A 17996-nucleotide genomic window follows, 5' to 3' on the forward strand; every position below is an offset into this window, starting at 1 on the left:
ATAAATTATTTCCCAATACTCTTTGACCCTTTTACAGGTCCATCACATATGAAAGAACATACCCTTGACCTCATTGCCTCTCCAGCACTTACCATATTTTTCGCTCTATAAGACGCACTTTTCCCCTCCTAAAAAGTAAGGGGAAATGTGTGTGCATCTTATGGAGCGAAAGCAGGCTGCGCAGCTATCCCAGAAGCCAGAAGAACAAGAGGGATTGGTGCGCAGCGATCCCTCTTGCTCTTCTGGCTTCAGGGATAGCCACGCAAAGCCTCTTGAGCGCAATGGGAGCACTCCTCCCTCTTCGCTCAAGAGGCTTTGCATTGCTTTCTTGTTTTCCTCCTCTAAAAACTAGGTGCGTCTTATGGTCGGGTGCGTCTTATAGAGCGAAAAATATGGTATCTGATTAAGCTGTAAAATAAAAGAATCCTGAAACATGGCCTCAGGCTTTTCGGTTTGGGGTGCAGCTCATGAATGTGTGTTTGTGCATTTCCATTCAAAAAAGGCACCTGATGGATGTGTTTGTTTCTCCTGGCAGGGCCACGAAATGACGAGCATCGGGCTGCTGCTTGGGGTCTCCGCCGCCAAGCTGGGCACCATGGACATGTCCATCACTCGCCTGCTCAGCATCCACATCCCTGCTCTTCTGCCACCAACTTCCACCGAACTGGATGTGCCTCACAATGTACAAGTGGCAGCCGTGATAGGGATTGGCTTGGTGTACCAAGGCACGGCTCACAGGCACACGGCCGAGGTTCTGCTGTCGGAAATAGGTAAAGCTCCAGGGGAGGAAATCTCTTGGAGCAGCATCCAGGTCACGAACGCAGGTGCCCTCCAGATGTTACTGGACTTGCGTCCACATTCCTGACCACTGGCTATGCTGGCTAAAGCTAAGTTGTAGTCCACAACATCTGGAGCGAGTGCTGTGTGGGCTTCCCCTCGCAAATGATTTCATGGATGGGTTTTATTTTTGCTGCCGCAGGCTAAAATCTTTAAGGAAGCTGTCCAAATTGGCCCCTGATTTGTCCCTGATAATATGATATTGAGCAAAATATGGTGATCTAAGCTTTTCAGTACTCAAATTCAGGTTAATATTTAACTGAGTAAAAATCAACTATTTATTTTCTTTCTTTCTTTCTTTCTTTCTTTCTTTCTTTCTTTCTTTCTTTCTTTCTTCCTAGTTTTGACTTACTCTTGTTTGTTGTTGTTTTAAATTTAAGGGCGCCCCCCAGGCCCTGAAATGGAGTATTGCACCGACAGAGAGTCCTATTCGCTAGCTGCTGGTTTAGCTTTGGGCATGGTTTGCCTTGGGGTAAGTGTAGCTCTCTCTTTTGGGGAACGTGTGAGTGAGATAGAGAGAGAGATGCTGGACTGTTTGCTAGATTTCCATCCGAATGCAGCATCTGTTTGTTCGCTGACCGTGCTTCAGGCACCTTGGGCCTCAAACATGTTTGTAGAACAGGATAAGGCTGATTTAACCCTTTGCTCTCCATTCCTCCTGCAGCACGGCAGCAACTTGATAGGCATGTCGGACCTCAATGTGCCTGAGCAGCTTTACCAGTATATGGTCGGCGGCCACCGGCGGTTTCAAGCTGGAATGCACCGTGAAAAGCACAAGTCTCCAAGCTACCAGATTAAGGTGCACACTTCAGTTTTCTTAAACCATGCCTTATTCTGAGTCGGGCCGCTGGTCTATCTAGCTGCCTGTTTTCTTCGCCGGCTGGCAGCATCTTCCCAAGGTTTCAGGTAGGGGGTCTTTCTCAGCCCTACCTGAAGATGCCAGGGGCTGGTGCTCTGAAACTGAGCTCTGCCATTTGAGTGCTGCAAGAATCAGCCTTTGTGCGCTGCAGCTTCTCCCCTTCATCCTTTTGTAAGGAATAGGTTGTTTTGTTTCTTCGCATCTTTGTTCAAGGGACCTCAGAGCTGTTAGTTTCTGTTTGCCACTGAGCAGCTGCTTAGAGTCACAAGGCTCTGTTTACATTCCAGAGACATTCCAGGCTGTTGGAAGTCTCACGGGAGACGGGAGATGGGATGTGACGTTAGTGGTTTCCTGTTCCTTTGTTGTTCAGTTGCTCTCTGCTTTCATAGAGAGAGGATGTATTTTTCTTTGCTGTCTGCGTAGCGAGAAATAAAACTCTTTAGCCATGTAGCCATAAATCTCATCACTTCCGCATGCTGCTGGAAACTCTACTGAATGGGGGAACGTGCCTTGGAGCCTTATCAGAGGCTCAGGTCGTTAATTAACATCGGAAGAGGAGCTTTATCAGCATGGCCGAGTGGAGATTCCGACAAGAGCACCATCAGTGGAGTTCCAAGACAGTCTCCCATCTCAGTTACTGGTTAGGCTCAGCCCTACTTTTCTTGGGGGGCAGGAGTCCATCAGACCACCTTCAGAGGTTTCCCTTGGCCCACCTCCCGCACAAAGCAAAGTTGTGTTGCTTTGAGATCTTTTACGGGAAGCCATTTGTAAGTGGAACGAAAGTAAATAAATATAAAAGTGGCGTGCGACATCGTTCTCTAGCATTCAGGCTGATTTATCTCCCTGCTTTTATTCTTTACAGGAAGGAGACACCATAAATGTGGACGTGACGTGCCCAGGCGCGACTCTGGCGCTAGCGATGATCTACCTAAAGACTAACAACAGGTACTGGGTTTGGAATCATGCTTTGAGTGTAAGAGACGTAAGCTTTTCGAATCACAGGACTTCATGCTTAAGGGTACTTGCAGCTCACCACAATGCAGGCAGTCCCCAGAATGTGATGGAGGAACACCCAATAAATGCAAGGAAGCTTTGCAGTTCGGTCTGAGCATTTGGAATTGTGCCTCTGCAACTTACTGAAATGTGTGAAGATTGTAGCAGGAGGGCGGCTGAGCTGAAAGATTAGAGGAAGTTAGAAAAGCAGCAAGCAAATTCAGCCATTCACGATGTGCTCTACTGAAGCATGTCTTCATGCTTCCCTAAGCAAGCCATTGTAATTCAGAACTCTTTCATTTTATTTTTTTACTTACATTTTGCTAGGTCCATTGCTGACTGGCTTCGAGCTCCGGATACCATGTATTTGTTGGACTTCGTGAAACCAGAATTTCTATTATTAAGGGTATGTTCATATTTTGGGGTCTTTTGTTTTGTTTTTTTGCTCTTCTGCAATGCCCTTTGCTCAAAACGGAATTTCCTTATTTATTGAGTTTTTTTAAAAAAGAAGGTTTATATGCCACTGAATCAACAAAAGCTTCTAAGTAGTTTACCTTTTATTGGGTTTACTTTATGCAAATCAGTTAAAATAAATTGTATGAATTACTTTTGCATGCTTCAGTCTAGACACATGCTGGTTGCCGTTCCTGCTTAGGCCATTCATCTTTTTAAGAAAACACACACACACACACACACACACACACACACACACACAAACGACAGTACTCTCCATCCTGTCCCAGTTTTAGAATCACTTTGCATAAGAGAAAGTTTGTACGTGCAAGGCCAAATGTGGCCAGCAGAAGTGCAATATTCAGCAAAGCCAAAACACCTGTGTGCTCATCGGTTGGCAATGTAAGCTTGAGTTGCCCTTGAATCTGTCCGCTAAATTGCTTGTTGTGTAAAAAAATATATTCTTGGGCGATTTTCAGCAGCAAAAAAGGAAGCCCAGAAATGCTACTCAGAAAGTTAAAACAAGATGCTCTTGTTCAAATTACAGTGGTCCCTCAGGTTAAGAACTTAATTCGTTCTGGAGGTCCATTCTTAACCTGAAACTGTTCTTAACCTAAAGCACCACTTTAGCTAATGGGGCCTCCTGCTGCCGCTGCGACGCCACCGTGCAATTTCTGTTCTCATCCTGAAGCAAAGTTCTTAACCCAAGGTACTATTTCTGGGTTAGCGGAGTCTGTAACCTGAAGTGTCTGTAACCTGAAGCATCTGTAACCCGAGGTACCACTGTATTAGGCTTTGAGTCAAAGGCTACTTTGCAGTTGATCTGGTCCCATTGGCTCATGGCATTACTTGTTTGTTTATTGCATTTTTCTCCCACCTTTCCTCCAAAGAGCTCAAGGTGGCATATGTGGTTCTCTTCCTGCCCGTTATATACTCACAACAACCCTGTGAGGTAGGTTAGGCTGAGAGACCGTTAGGCTGAGCTTCATGGGGATTTGAACCCCAATCTAACACTCTAGCCGCAGACTATGAAAGCCAGTGTCTGGTTGTGTAATGGCGCACAAATCGTTCAAACCGAGTTCGCAAAACAGAATTCTTGCGTAGATTATTGCACCGTGCTGAGAAAGAGGGTTTGCGTTTTCTCCGACAGTCTTAAGAATTGCAGGGTGCTTTTGGGTTCTGAGCTTGAAACAGAAGTGCCTGTAACTTCTTGATCAACTCTAATTGATTCCTTAGGAATTCTTACACAATTGCCGTTTCTGAGCTCATCACAACTTGCTTTCCTTTACCCTGTTCTGATCCTCTTCTTTCTTTGTTTGCAGACGCTCGCTCGGTGCTTGATTTTGTGGGATGACATTCTGCCCAGTTCTAAGTGGATTGACAGCAACGTGCCACAAGTGAGTAGCATTCCTCCAACTAAACCGTTACACGAAGCCAGCGGTTCAGGGAATTTCTACCCTCGGGGAACCCTGTACACATCAACAGGTCTGGACGAGGATGAGGTTCAGCTAACAGATTGAGGTTGACAGACAGAAGTACTGTTTTGGGGGGACAGGAGGCAGGCAGGTGTGGAGGACTCCTTGGTCCTGAATGAGGTAACTGTGCCCCAGAAGGACCAGGAGCGCAGCCTGGGCGTCATTTTGGACTCACATCTGTCCATGGAGGCGCAGGTCAATTCTGTGTCCAGGGCAGCTGTTTACCAGCTCCATCTGGTACCCAGGCTGAGACCCTATCTGCCAGCGGACTGTCTCGCCAGAGTGGTGCATGCTGTAGTTATATCTCGCTTGGATTACTGCAATGCTCTCTATGTTGGGCTACCTTTGAAGGTGACCCGGAAACTACAATTAATCCAGAATGCAGCAGCTAGACTGGTGACTGGGAGCAGCCGCCGAGACCACATAACACCGGTTTTGAAAGATCTACATTGGCTCCCAGTACGTTTCCGAGCACAATTCAAAGTGTTGGTGCTGACTTTTAAAGCTCTAAACGGCCTCGGTCCAGTATATCTGAAGGAGCGTCTCCACCCCCATTGTTCTGCCCGGACACTGAGGGCCTTCTGGCAGTTCCCTCACTGCGAGGGGCCAAGTTACAAGGAACCAGGCAGAGGGCCTTCTCGGTAGTGGCACCCACCCTGTGGAACACCCTCCCACCAGATGTCAAAGAGAAGAACAAACTACCAGACTTTTAGAAGACATCTGAAGGCAGCCCTGTTTAGGGAAGCTTTTAATGTTTAACAGACCACTGTATTTTAGTATTTCGTTTGAAGCCGCCCAGAGTGGCTGGGGGAAACCCAGCCAGATGGGTGGGGTATGTATAAATAAATAAATAAATACATAATCTGCTTCATGCCACCTGTTGCAGAGGACCATGAGTATTCTAGTGCACACAGCAGCCGAGTTTGCACCATAATGCCTCTGTCTTAATAAACCAGGATATGCACAAGTTGCTTGCAGGTATCTGCAGTTCCTTTGCAACCACTTCGCTTTGTCCAGTGAACAAGTAGCTGAGCTTGGCTTTAAAAGAGGATTCGACAGATCCATAGAGGATAAGACTATGAATGGCTACTACTGCAAATGGCTATGCCCTGTCTCCACAGTCAGAGGCAGAAATGCTTCTGAATATCCAATGCTGGAAACCACAGGAGGGTCCTCTTGTGGGTTTCATAGGCATCGGCCACTGCGAAAATAGGATTCCAGACTAGATGGCCTGGTCCTGTAGGCTCTTCCTATGTTCTTAAACTAGCATTCAGCTGATAATTTCACCTTTTCTGCTCCTTACTAAAGAGTAATAAACTAAAGAAAAGGCATGTGATGCTTCCGGTAGGCAGACCTGCAAAACTGCCCGGGTTTTCTGGTTTCCTCCATTTTTCCCTTACAGCAGTAAAGGGTTCTACACTTTGTGGCTAGAGACACGCATGCAGGCGACATGTTATTTTACATAAACAAGACAAACCACACATTCTAAGCATGCTGGCTTGAGAACAAGCTCCATTCATGGAAGTTAATTCCAGCTAACCACATGTAGAAGTGAGCTGTAACTTGTAACTCTATAAAAGAAGACATGCAATACTTACAGATTGTATCTTTAATGGAAGAATAGGTTACTGGAGGACTTCCGGGTTAGCGCGATCGGCTAATGGCGGATTCCCTCCGAGCTCCGGAGGGAATCGGCTTCGCAGGAGCTGGGTCTGGCCGCTGCGGCGACGTGGGGACCCTCAGAAATCACAGGCGCTGAAGCCTGTGAACCTGGTGACTCGGCGGGCACCATTTGCGCCCCCCCGACCTGCGAAGGAGCCTTTTTAAAGGCTTCGGAACGGGGGACGGGGTGAGCGGCGCGGTGCTGAGAGTCGACTGCTCCTCCTGCGGAGTGAAGCCGCATGCCATGGTCGGAGGGCGCTGACTTCTTCTTGTGAACAATTGGATTCTAAAAGTAACAACCCGTGAGTAGTACGGAAATTGGACTTGTAAAGGGAAATTTTTTTGTTGAATTTGGCACGATCGGGGAAGGTGCAAACAGGAAGTCCGCCTCCCCGTCATGTAAATAATTTAAAGCAAGGACTAGTTAACTAAGGTCGAGAGAATTTTTTTTTCTTTATTGGGTAAAAGATATTAATTTCACGATTTGGCAGTATAAGCATAAATAACTTTATCGGAGGATAAGAGCTAATTTTGAGAGCTGAAGTGCCGCCACCCCCGGACCCGGGAGTGTTCCGTGAGAGAGCCTGTTGAGGAGATATAGAAGAGTTTGACAGCTGTCAAAATTAGCTGTCAAGAAGGAAAAAGAGAACTTTGTTTCTGCTGTCTCTGCTGGATATATTTGTTGCAATTTGGTTATATTTTGTTGAAAACAAGGAAGAACTGATACAAACTAACTTGATTTTTGGATTTGAACTGGAAAGAATACTAAGTTACCAAAATCCCTCTAGAGGGGGATTTGGGACATTACAAGAATGGCTGGAGGAGGGAAAATTCAAGCTGGGTTGGACAGAGTTTTTGTTCTCTTGGGAAAGCTACAAGGCCAAATGGATGTTTTGGCTACAAATGTTGCAACTCTGAACTTAACAGTAAATAATATCAATGAATTTGTTAAGGATTTGACTCAGGAAGCCCATGCAGCTGGACAAAAAGAGAAACTTGAGAGTTTTGAGAGTATGGAGAAGGAGACATATGTTGTTTCTGAGGAAAAGGAAGGAGGAGCTGTAATTTTGCAGATGACAAAGGAGAGCCAGAGGCCTGACATGATGGTTACAAAGGAAAATAAGAAAATCGAGCCAGAGGCCTGACATGATGGTTACAAAGGAAAATAAGTACTGGATGATGAAAATCTGGTCTGAATTGGAGATTGAAGAATGGAGAGATCTCCTTATGTGGAGATCTGAAGACCTATGGATTACAAATTTGATTAAGGTGGAAGTTGGAGCTTTCGGGACAATTGGACTTAAAAGGAGTAAGAAACAAGATTCGGGCTCCACTTTTAAGTATGGAGGTCTGGCTGGAAGAAACATGGACCTTATGGGGACAGAGCTTCTCCGAGATCTGGTGTTTAATACTAAAGACTATCAAAAAAACCGGCAGAGAGGAATTGAGAGAGAATTAAGAGCCTCAGACGTGAGGTCTCCAGGCTGATAGTAGATTAAGACGGATGGACATCTGTTGGGGATCGAAACCGGGAAAGGGGGTGGTGGGGTTTGGGAATCCAAAGGGTGTATAATTATAATCTGTTTTTTTTATTTTGTTTTGTTATTAGTAAGAAAATTGGGGAATTCGTGGAAGGGAATTTGGGTCGACTTTAGAAAAAGGTTTTAAGAATGAGCACTGATGTACAAATATGGATGTTTATAAGTTAAAATTGGTTTTTTCTTTAAAATGAACTAAATATAAAAAGGTTAAAAATTGGGGATAAGAACTTGTTGAACTAACAATTTGAATTGGAATATAAGAAGGGGAGGTGTGGGGAACTCAGGGAAATATGTCATTGAAAATAAGGATTGTAAACTTTATGTGTTTTTTTAATTTTTTTGTTTTTTGTTTTTTTGATTTTTTTTGTTAAGATGGAAAATTTTAATAAACATTTATTAAAAAAAAAAAAGGAAGAATAGGTTACTGGAGTCCTCTTGTTTTCAGGCATCCAAAATTAAAATCTTGCAGCTGGGTTCTGACTTTAAAAAGTAAAGTGTATCCACGAAGCTACAGAAACCTTTTTTACAAACGGCAATGACTCTCTGCATCTGCTGGCTTGTTTTTAACAGATTGTGAGGGAGAACAGCGTATCCCTTCATGCGACTGAAATGCCTTCTTCCGAAGACCTGAATTTGGAGACTCTGGCGTAAGTAATCAAATGGGGCCGATTCCTACTTCCTGTAGTCCTTGGGCAGGGATAGCAAAGGAAAAACTCAGGGGCCCTAGATGTATTATGTCAGTGGGTGTGGGAGGTTCTGTAGCGTGGCAGCTCCTTGTGCTGTGGAGGCTATTATTGGGTTATTGTTTTTATTTTTATATATTTTATTTTATTTTATATATTGTGATCTTTTTTGTGAACTGCCCTGAGACCTCCAGGTATAGGGCGGTATATAAATTCAATAAATAAATAAATAATATATGGAGTCAGACTTCCTTCCCCAGGGCCTGTAAGACAGAGCTATTCCTCCTGGCTTTCAATTTGAACTTAGCCTGATCTTTTATTCCTCTTCCTTCCCTCCCCCTCCCCTTTTTATGAAGATTAGGATCCCACAGCTAATTCTCCCCTGGTCTCCTTGCTGGCCCAAATAGAACTAATTTAACCAGCTAGCCCTGGTGATCATCTAATGTTTATTGGATGGATTTTCCCCCTAAATTGATTTTGAATTCTAAATTTATTGTTATTCACATTTTATACTGTATTTTATGCGATTTTTGTTGCATCAATTAAGTGTTTTAAATTTGTTGTTAGCCCGGTTTTCTGAACCGGGAAGGGAGGGATATAATTTTTTTTTTCTTCAATTTTTAAAATTAATTTTCCCCAAAAAATTAAGACAAACAAACAAACAAACAAACAAACAAACAAACAAACATCCTAGTTGTAATTAAACCAATCTTAATAACATTGTTAAGTGACTTCCTCAAATCCCCCTGATTGAATTTCATTGTATATCATTTTAACAGTTTTCCAAAATCAATTTTCTCAAAAAAATTAACTTGATCATTTAACATCTTTCATTCTTTCTAATTTAGCTTGAAACATCTTAATTCCTATCCTTACATATTTAAATACTAAGCCTATCTAATATTTGCAAGCTTTTCCAATTAAGTTATCTTAACATATTTAGCTAAGTAATCTTTAAATTTCATCCATTCTTCCTGGTACTCCTCCTCCTTCTGGTCGTGGACTCTTCCAGTCAGGTTGGCTAGCTCCGAAAAATCCATCATCTTCATCTGCCAATCTTCCACTGTTGGTACTTCTTGTGTTTTCCAATTCTTCGCTAACAAAATTCTTGCTGCAGTAATAAATAAAAATTTATTGTTAAAAAAAAATATATTGATCCACATGAGCCAGAGAGGCAGCGGATCTTGTACAGCTGGCATGCAGGGAAACCTCTTCCCTGCGTGTCTGCCGAGCTGCTCAGCCAAGTCCGGCTCCCCTCTGGGGAAGGTCTCCTCGTGAGCCAGAGGTGCAGCAGGGCTTTGCTGAGACTCCTGGCTAACTGCTGATGTGTGGGAAAGTGCAACAGCCCTGCTGCTTTCCCATGCGTGCGGGAATTGAACACGCATAAATGCCTGTACTGCAAATGTATTGCGATCAGGCACCATGTGCAGGCATCTCCTTCTGCTTGTTGAGCTTTTGGAAGTTAATAGAAATGTGCTGAATAAATGGCTTTGCCAGTCTTCCTTTTTCCTTCCATCCATGCGACGGTCACCTCCAGGCTTGACTACTGTAATTCGCTCTACGCGGGGCTGCCCTTGAAGCTGTCCCACAAACTCCAGCGGGTGCAGAATGTTGCAGCAAGGCTCCTCACAGGGTCCCTGCCATGGGAGCATATTCACCCAGTGCTTTTCCAGTTGCACTGGCTCCCAGTGGAGTATAGGGTCAGGTTCAAGGTGCTGTTTTGACCTTTAAAGCCCTTTGTGGCTTAGGTCCCTCATATTTACGGGACCACCTCTCCTGGTATGCCCCGCAGAGGACCTTAAGGTCCATGAATAACCATAGTTTAGAGGTCCCGGGCCCTAAGGAAGTCAGACTATCCTCCACCAGGGCCAGGGCCTTTTCAGTGATGGCTCCAACCTGGTGGAATGCTCTGTCCCATGAGACTAGGGTCCTTCAGGATTTAACCTCCTTCTGTTGGGCCTGTAAGACAGAGCTATTCTGCGTCGCCTTTAATTTGAATTCAGCCTGATCTTTTATTTCCCTCCCCCTCCCATTTTGTGAAGATTGCCCGCTCTGAGACCCCACAGCTAATTCTCCCCTGGCCTCCTCGCTGGCCCAATTAGGACTAATTCAGCCAGCTAGCCCTGGTGACTATCTAATGCTTATTAGATGGATTTCCCCCAAATTGATTTCTGAATTTTGAATTTTATTGTGACTCATGTATTTATACTGTATTTTATGCTGCTTTTACAATTAAGTGTTTTAAATTTGTTGTTAGCCGCCTTGGGCCTGGTTTTCTGATCCAGGAAGGGCGGGGTATAAATAAAAAAGTATCATTGTTATTATTATTAGTCCCAAAGCCCCAGGGTTCGGTTGCATTTTTGCACTGTATTAGCAACATAAGAACAACCTCTTGAAAATATATAAACCAGGTTGTATCAAGATTACTTTCCCAACCCAAGCCTCTTTCCTGCAGGATCATCCCACAGCACCTCTGTAACGCTTAAAGGTCCACAACCACACGGGCATGCCCAGTTGCTTGGATCAATGGAAGCCCTGATTTACTGTTTTGAAGTTCCACATGCTTGACCACTCCCGTGTGGTTTTGGACCCCTGAACATTACAGCTGAGTCATGGGATAATTCATGGAAAAGTGTGTGTAGCAACAGCATCCTGAATGAGCAAAGGCTTATTTGCGAGCGTTCCTAAGACAGGTCAGTTCACTCCTCCAGTGCTTTTTAGGAGAATTCATCTTTCCTGTTGCAGAAGTAGCTCAATTGCATGATATTTTTTTTAACCAGAGAGGAAGTGGAAGCCAGTGTAATTTGATATAATCTTTTAACTGTCTATGAAGACACACCTTATGCCGAACATTTCTTTTTAGGCAGGCTCATGTCTACATCATCGCTGGGGCCTGTTTGTCTTTGGGTTTTCGATTTGCCGGTTCAGAAAACCTAGCTGCCTTTAACTGCTTGGTAAGTGCATCAGTAGCTGGTCAGGATTTGTTATCATAGACTTGCAGGGATGGGTCGTGGGTTCAAGCCCCATGTTGGGCAAAAGATTCATGCATTACACGGGGTTGGACTAGATGACCACTGTGGTCCCTTCCCTGCTCTATGATTCTATAGTGTAACGTAATCTCAGGGAAATATGCAAGTCCAGGGCACTTAATTTATGCCTCCCCAAACCCCCACTTTCCCTCTGTTCTGTGTCTGTGAATTTCAAGGCCAAGTTGTGACTGCCGGATCCCTGTGAAAGCTTGATATTGATACATGCTAAACCAGGAGTAGGAAACCTGCGACTCTCCAGATGTTTTTGTACAATGACTCCCAGCATCCCTGATCAATAAGCTCCCTGCTGAACAGAGCTAGAGGCAATTGGAATCCAACAGCTTCTAGGGAAGGGGACACAGGTTCCCCACCCCTATCCTAAAAGAATAAAAGGGTTGGGGAATGACGTTTCTTCCAACTCCTCCATACTACGTTGCTTGAGCGATGTGGATGGTTTTGCCATAATGATGAATGACATTTCAGCATCTCATGCCTGGGACAACTAGCTCATGCCTGCTTTCTGCTGGCACAGATCCACAAAGGGCCAGCAGCAGCAGCAGCAGCAGCAGCAGCAAATTTAATATAACCTACAGTCTTGTTACTGCAATAATATAATGTTCAGAACATTATAGGGTGCCTGTTTGAAGAAACATGGTTTTAACGTGTTTTCTGGGAGGTTGCAAAGGGAGGCTGCAGTGTGTGTGTGTGTGGTTTGATGAAACTGGGGCAAAAACTGAGGAAGTCCTTCTTCTTACCTCTGGATTATAGGTTTAGAAATGTTTGCTTCAGGGCCAGGTGGCTTTCAGGTCTCTTCTGAAAGAAGGACACTGACAAACTGGAACGTGTCCAGAGGAGGGCAACCAAAATGGTCAAAGGCCTGGAAACGATGCCTTATGAGGAACGGCTAAGGGAGCTGGGCATGTTTAGCCTGGAGAAGAGGAGGTTAACGGGTGATATGATAGCCATGTTCAAATATATAAAAGGATGTCACATAGAGGAGGGAGAAAGGTTGTTTTCTGCTGCTTCAGAGAAGTGGACACGGAGCAATGGATCCAAACTACAAGAAAGAAGATTCCGCCTAAACATTAGGAAGAACTTCCTGACAGTAAGAGCTGTTCGACAGTGGAATTTGCTGCCAAGGAGTGTGGTGGAGTCTCCTTCTTTGGAGGTCTTTAAGCAGAGGCTTGACAACCATATGTCAGGAGTGCTCTGATGGTGTTTCCTGCTTGGCAGGGGGTTGGACTCGATGGACTTGTGGTCTCTTCCAACTCTATGATTCTATGATTCTGATCTTACGAAAGAATAATGAACGATGCATATTTATGGGCGAGACTTTAGCAGGGTGGACGAGTGAGTGGTTTGCATGTCTTGAGAGTTCAGGTTCACTCCCTGCCCCACGGTTGTTTCTTGCGCTTTCCTGACATGTGCCAATTTTGAATTCCTCCATCTAGTACACATTTGCAAAAGATTTCATGAAGTGTTTGTCCTCGGCTACGGCTTCCATAGTAAGTTTCTCCAGATTCACTATTGTTAATAGTAAAATCCAAAATTTTATAATGCTGTTTTGGTTGAATTTTTTTTTTGGGGGGGGGGAAGGGATCATTGGACCATTACCCTGACCCCACACGTCTTCAAGTACTGCAGTAACCTACCCTTCTGCTAGCTAAACAAAGAGTTTGAGAAGAGGAATGGGTACTTGTTCCGAATTTGCTCCACAGCTTGCTTGCTTTATTTATTTATTGCCTACTCTTGACCCTAAGGTCCCAGAGCAAGTTACAACATTAAAACACAATATTAAAAACAGTTTTAAACAACTTCCAGTCATAAAAACAAGGGGAGTCTTAAAAAATAAACATCTCAAGTGCCAAAAGCCAGGGTAAAGAGGTGCGTCTTGTATCATTTTCTAGAAGCTGTATAATGAAGGTACCAGGTGCATCTCTGTGGGGAGGGAGTTCTGTAACTTAGGGGCTCCCATAGAGAAGTCCTTTTTGCAGGCTTCTACCCCCACCCCCAAGCGTCTGAGGACAGAGGGGCCCCTCTCCCAATATCAGTGCCCAAGAGGGTCTGTAGAGAAGGATGTGGTCTTTCAGATATTTGGGGCCTGCGTCGTTTACGGCTTTAAGCACACCCGAGGACCTTGAATGGGGCCTGCAAATGAACTGGAAACCAGTGCAGCTATTCTAAAGCAGGGGTTATTTGAGATCCCTCCTTTGGTAATCCTCACGGAACTCTAGCCCACTGGTTGCCATTAATTTGATTTGAACTGATTTTATAATGAATTGGATTTAGAATGCTGTATTATTTTACTGTTGTTAGCCACTCTGAGCCCGGCTTTGGCTGGGCAGGGCGGGATATAAATAAAATTTATTATTATTATTATTATTATTATTATTATTATTATTATTTCTGAATAAGATCTTCCTTGTTCCTGAGCCTGGGATTGTGTTGCTTGCCTGCTTAGGAGATACAAGTGGAACTGACCACTTGCCTCCTCTGTGTACATATTCAAGGCAGGCCACTACAACCTGGAGACTTGCCTGAGTGTGGTGCTGATGTCTCTTGCGATGGTGATGGCGGGATCGGGAAACCTGAAGGTCCTCCAGCTCTGCCGCTTCATGCACAAGAAGACTGGTGGGGAGATGAACTACGGGTTCCACATGGCACATCATATGGCTCTCGGGCTCCTCTTTTTGGGAGGGGGAAGGTAATAACGTCATTTCAAAGGGAAGCCTTTCCCCCGCAAAGCCAATATGCATATGAACACCCCAATATCTCCCTGCGTATTCGTTACGTCCACAATCCTTTTTTTCTTCCAAAGTAGATATTGTTGTGTTATTATTAATATTTATTATGAAAATTTGTATACCACTTAATTGCAGTATTGAGGTAGCCTTTGGCCTTGTTTTATTAAAAAAAAGAAGAACCACCAGCATTTTCCAGTCTTAAAGGACTCAGAAGTACAGGGAGGAGTTAAAAGCATAGGAAGGTGTCTGGTAAATATTTGAGGGGCTGAGCAGTAGCGCTGTGCATCTGGTCTGGACAAATCCTGGACCCTGGACTCGTTTGGCGGATCTGGAATTTGTCCTGTTCGTGCTGAGGCAGCCCCAGGTCAGGTCCACCTGGAGCGATCTGCGTCTATCAAAAGTGGCGGTGGGGTTTGTAAGCCAGCAAAGAGGGGGGGGGGGAAGGAGATGATGCAGGTAAAACTCACTACTGGCAGGTCTCCTTCTCCCCCCCCCCCAGCCAATGACTGCATGCTTAATTTTGGTTTAGAAGCTTAATGAAGCATTAGGAGTCTGCAACACCTCTGTTTAGATTTGGGGACTGAATTGGTCTGGGACCCGATTTGGATCAGTGCATTGGGCCCTGAACTAAATTAGGGCTGCCTTGCAAAGCCCTACAGAGCAGACATTTATTGTTAGAAATGAATATCTTTGATAACCTTAATTTCTGCTTTGCGGGGATAAGCACCAATTCCATGCTCTTTTATTGCATACACACACACACACACACACACACACACACACGGTAAAGGGGCCCCTGACCATTAGGTCCGGTCGTGACCGACTCTGGGGTTGCGGCGCTCATCTCGCTTTATTGGCCAAGGGAGCTGGCGTACAGCTTCCGGGTCATGTGGCCAGCATGACTAAGCCGCTTCTGGCGAACCAGAGCAGCACATGGAAACGCCGTTTACCTTCCCGCCGGAGCGGTACCTATTTATCTACTTGCACTTTGATGTGCTTTCGAACTGCTAGGTCGGCAGGAGCAGGGACTGAGCAACAGGAGCTCACCCCGTCACGGGGATTCGAACCGCCGACCTTCTGATCAGCAAGCCCTAGGCTCTGTGGTTTAACCCACAGCGCCACCCCCATATATGTATACACACACACACACACACTCATACACACACACACACACACACACACATATATATATAGAGAGAGAGAGAGAGAGAGACACACAGTGGTACCTCTGGTTGAGAACAGGATCCGTTCCGGATGCCCGTTCGCAACCTGAAAAGAACGCAACCCGTGTCTACGCATGCACGGGTTGCGATTCGCCACTTCTGCGCATGACATCATTTTGTGCGAGTGGCGAAACCCAGAAGTAACCCTTTCCGGTACTTCCGGGTCACCACGGGATGCAACTTGAAAATGTGCAACTGAAGGAAATGTAACATGAGGTATGACTGTATATATTCTTTCTTTGCAGGTACTCACTTAGCACTTCAAATTCTTCCATTGCTGCCCTGCTTTGTGCTGTGTATCCTCACTTCCCAGTTCACAGTACGGATAACAGGTAAGGCTTAACCAGCAGGTTTGGTTAAAACAAAGATCCTAGGAAAGCCCGGTTGGACCCAGCAACAGATAATGCGTTCTGCACCCTGGGAGGCTTTATTTCAGTTTCCCGGTGCCTGTTGAATGCAGGTAGATTCATGATGGAGCCTTAAAATAACCTTCCTGCAGTAACTGCACTCTTTGTATGCACAGGTATCACCTCCAGGCCTTGCGGCATCTGTATGTTCTGGCAGCAGAGCCCAGGCTCCTTGTCCCTGTGGACGTGGATACAGATACGCCTTGCTACTCACTGCTGGAGGTTACCTACAAGGTAGACTTGGTTCTGTGGGGTGAAGGGGACTTTTCCAAAGGGTGGGGGCAGAATGTACACAGTCCCTCTGAGCCAGCATGGTTGTCATGTGCTTTCTTCAGTGATACAGGTTGACTAAAGTGTGTGGTTTATTTTGTATTTCTACCCCCCACCCACCAAAGGGAACTCAGTGGTATGAGGAAACAACCGAGGAACTGATGGCACCCACTCTTCTTCCCGAACTCCACCTACTGAAGCAGGTATATGACGGAGCTTGCTTTATGGCAGCCTTCTTCGCTGGGTCCTCTCCTGCTGTTTTGGTCTACAACTCCCAACAAGCACAGTTGCGGGTGGGGGTAGAAGCAGCCATAGTGTAATTCCAAGATGCAATGGATGGAAATAGTATAGTCCCTTGGCAAGCCACCTTACGACATCATAGGTTTGATATTTATTATAGAAAGTAGGGTGCGATACCATGAGAATTAGTGGAGACAGGCTTTGGGGTTAGGTTGCTCGGTTTAACAACTCTGCTTTTAAACTTGGTTTGCAAAAAACCCCACTATTTTGCACCTGCAGTCCCGCTCTGGATTTCCAGTTAAGGGATGGAAAGATCATTGGTGGAATGTCATCTCAGGTGCATCTTTTGTGACTTACGGAGTACAGCTCCTAGAGGTCTAATAAACCAGCCTTTCTCAACCTGTGGGTCCCCAGATGTTGTTGGACTACAACTCCCATCACCTCTAGCTAGCAAGGCCAGAGCTCAGGGATGATGGGAGTTGTAGTCCAACAACATCTGGGGACCCACAGGCAGAGAACCACTGTAATAAACCATGCATGTTGTGTGTCTTGGAAGGGAGGACATTAGAAGTCCCTCAATGTGAGTGACACTGCCCGTGGTGTTTTGATTCCATCCAACATGTATAATTCCCTGTGTAACTGATTTTTATTTTATGTTTCCAGATCAGAGTGAAAGGCCCCCGATACTGGGAACTGCTGATTGATTTAAGCAGAGGCACACACCGTTTAAAGTAAGTAGTCCTGGTGAAGCTTTTGCAATAATAGTATATCAGCCCACAATTACGGTTGCACTGCAGACAAACCAGAGTCCAAATTTAAGCTGCTGTTGCAATTGTTGGAAAATCTGTTTGCTTGTAGGAATTGTCCAGTGGCTGGTGTTAAGCAGATATGCAGCTTTAAACTGTTTTTTTAAAATATATATATAAATGTCAACCTTGACACAGCAATTTTCTCCTATGTGTGGAACACCTGTGGATTTTTCCCATCTTCTGCAAAGCAGAGAAGACGTTTCCTCCCTTTTGCACGTGAAATTCACATGAGATCCAACTCTGTGCCTGTTATAAAATGGATCCAGTGCAGACTGCCGGAACAAAGGTGTTGCACAGTGTGAAAATTGACAGAACAGCAACAGGAATATCACACACTTCCATCTGGTTTGCTGATATATCAGCAGGGTGAAAACAGGCAATAAAATCAAATGACTAATAGAATTGGAAGCATCTAGGGCAGATAGCCAACCAATCCCTCAAAATGGTCTTCCTACTTCAAAAAAAAAAAAAAAAAAAAGAGCAAGAAATCTGCTCAAAAAAAAGAACCTTCAAGGAAATCTGGGTTTCCCCTTTTGAATTATTTTTTGGGTCACTGATTAACCTCCATAGCTCCTTCCCATTTTGTGACATTTGATCCCCGCCATTTTTTCTTGGCTTTCTCTTTCATCCTCTGCATGGCAGTAGGCATGCAGATATCCTTATCCAACAACTCTTAATGCATAGCTTATGGCAGGGGTAGGCAACTTAAGGCCTGGGGGCTGGATGCGGCCCAATCACCTTCTCAGCCCTGCCCGCGGACAGTCCGGGAAC

General features: G+C 44.9%; 1 protein-coding gene across 8 annotated transcripts in view; it reads left to right on the top strand.

Annotated features, from left to right (window-relative positions):
• Positions 1–17996, top strand: part of ANAPC1 (anaphase promoting complex subunit 1) — a 62966-nt gene that overhangs the window by 39457 nt on the left and 5513 nt on the right. For all 8 annotated transcript variants that reach the window (XM_083604737.1, XM_083604738.1, XM_083604739.1 and 5 more), the window contains exons 29-42: positions 536–770; positions 1218–1309; positions 1502–1636; positions 2559–2641; positions 3017–3095; positions 4465–4539; positions 8391–8467; positions 11367–11457; positions 12984–13037; positions 14043–14236; positions 15745–15831; positions 16023–16140; positions 16302–16379; positions 17080–17147. In XM_083604737.1, coding sequence (XP_083460863.1) covers positions 536–770; positions 1218–1309; positions 1502–1636; positions 2559–2641; positions 3017–3095; positions 4465–4539; positions 8391–8467; positions 11367–11457; positions 12984–13037; positions 14043–14236; positions 15745–15831; positions 16023–16140; positions 16302–16379; positions 17080–17147 — 1466 coding nt within the window. The remainder of the gene's footprint in view (positions 1–535; positions 771–1217; positions 1310–1501; positions 1637–2558; positions 2642–3016; positions 3096–4464; positions 4540–8390; positions 8468–11366; positions 11458–12983; positions 13038–14042; positions 14237–15744; positions 15832–16022; positions 16141–16301; positions 16380–17079; positions 17148–17996) is intronic.

The sequence above is a fragment of the Podarcis filfolensis genome (genome assembly GCF_964270895.1).
Source record: "Podarcis filfolensis genome assembly, chromosome: 3".
NCBI classification, from domain to species: Eukaryota; Metazoa; Chordata; class Lepidosauria; order Squamata; family Lacertidae; genus Podarcis; species Podarcis filfolensis.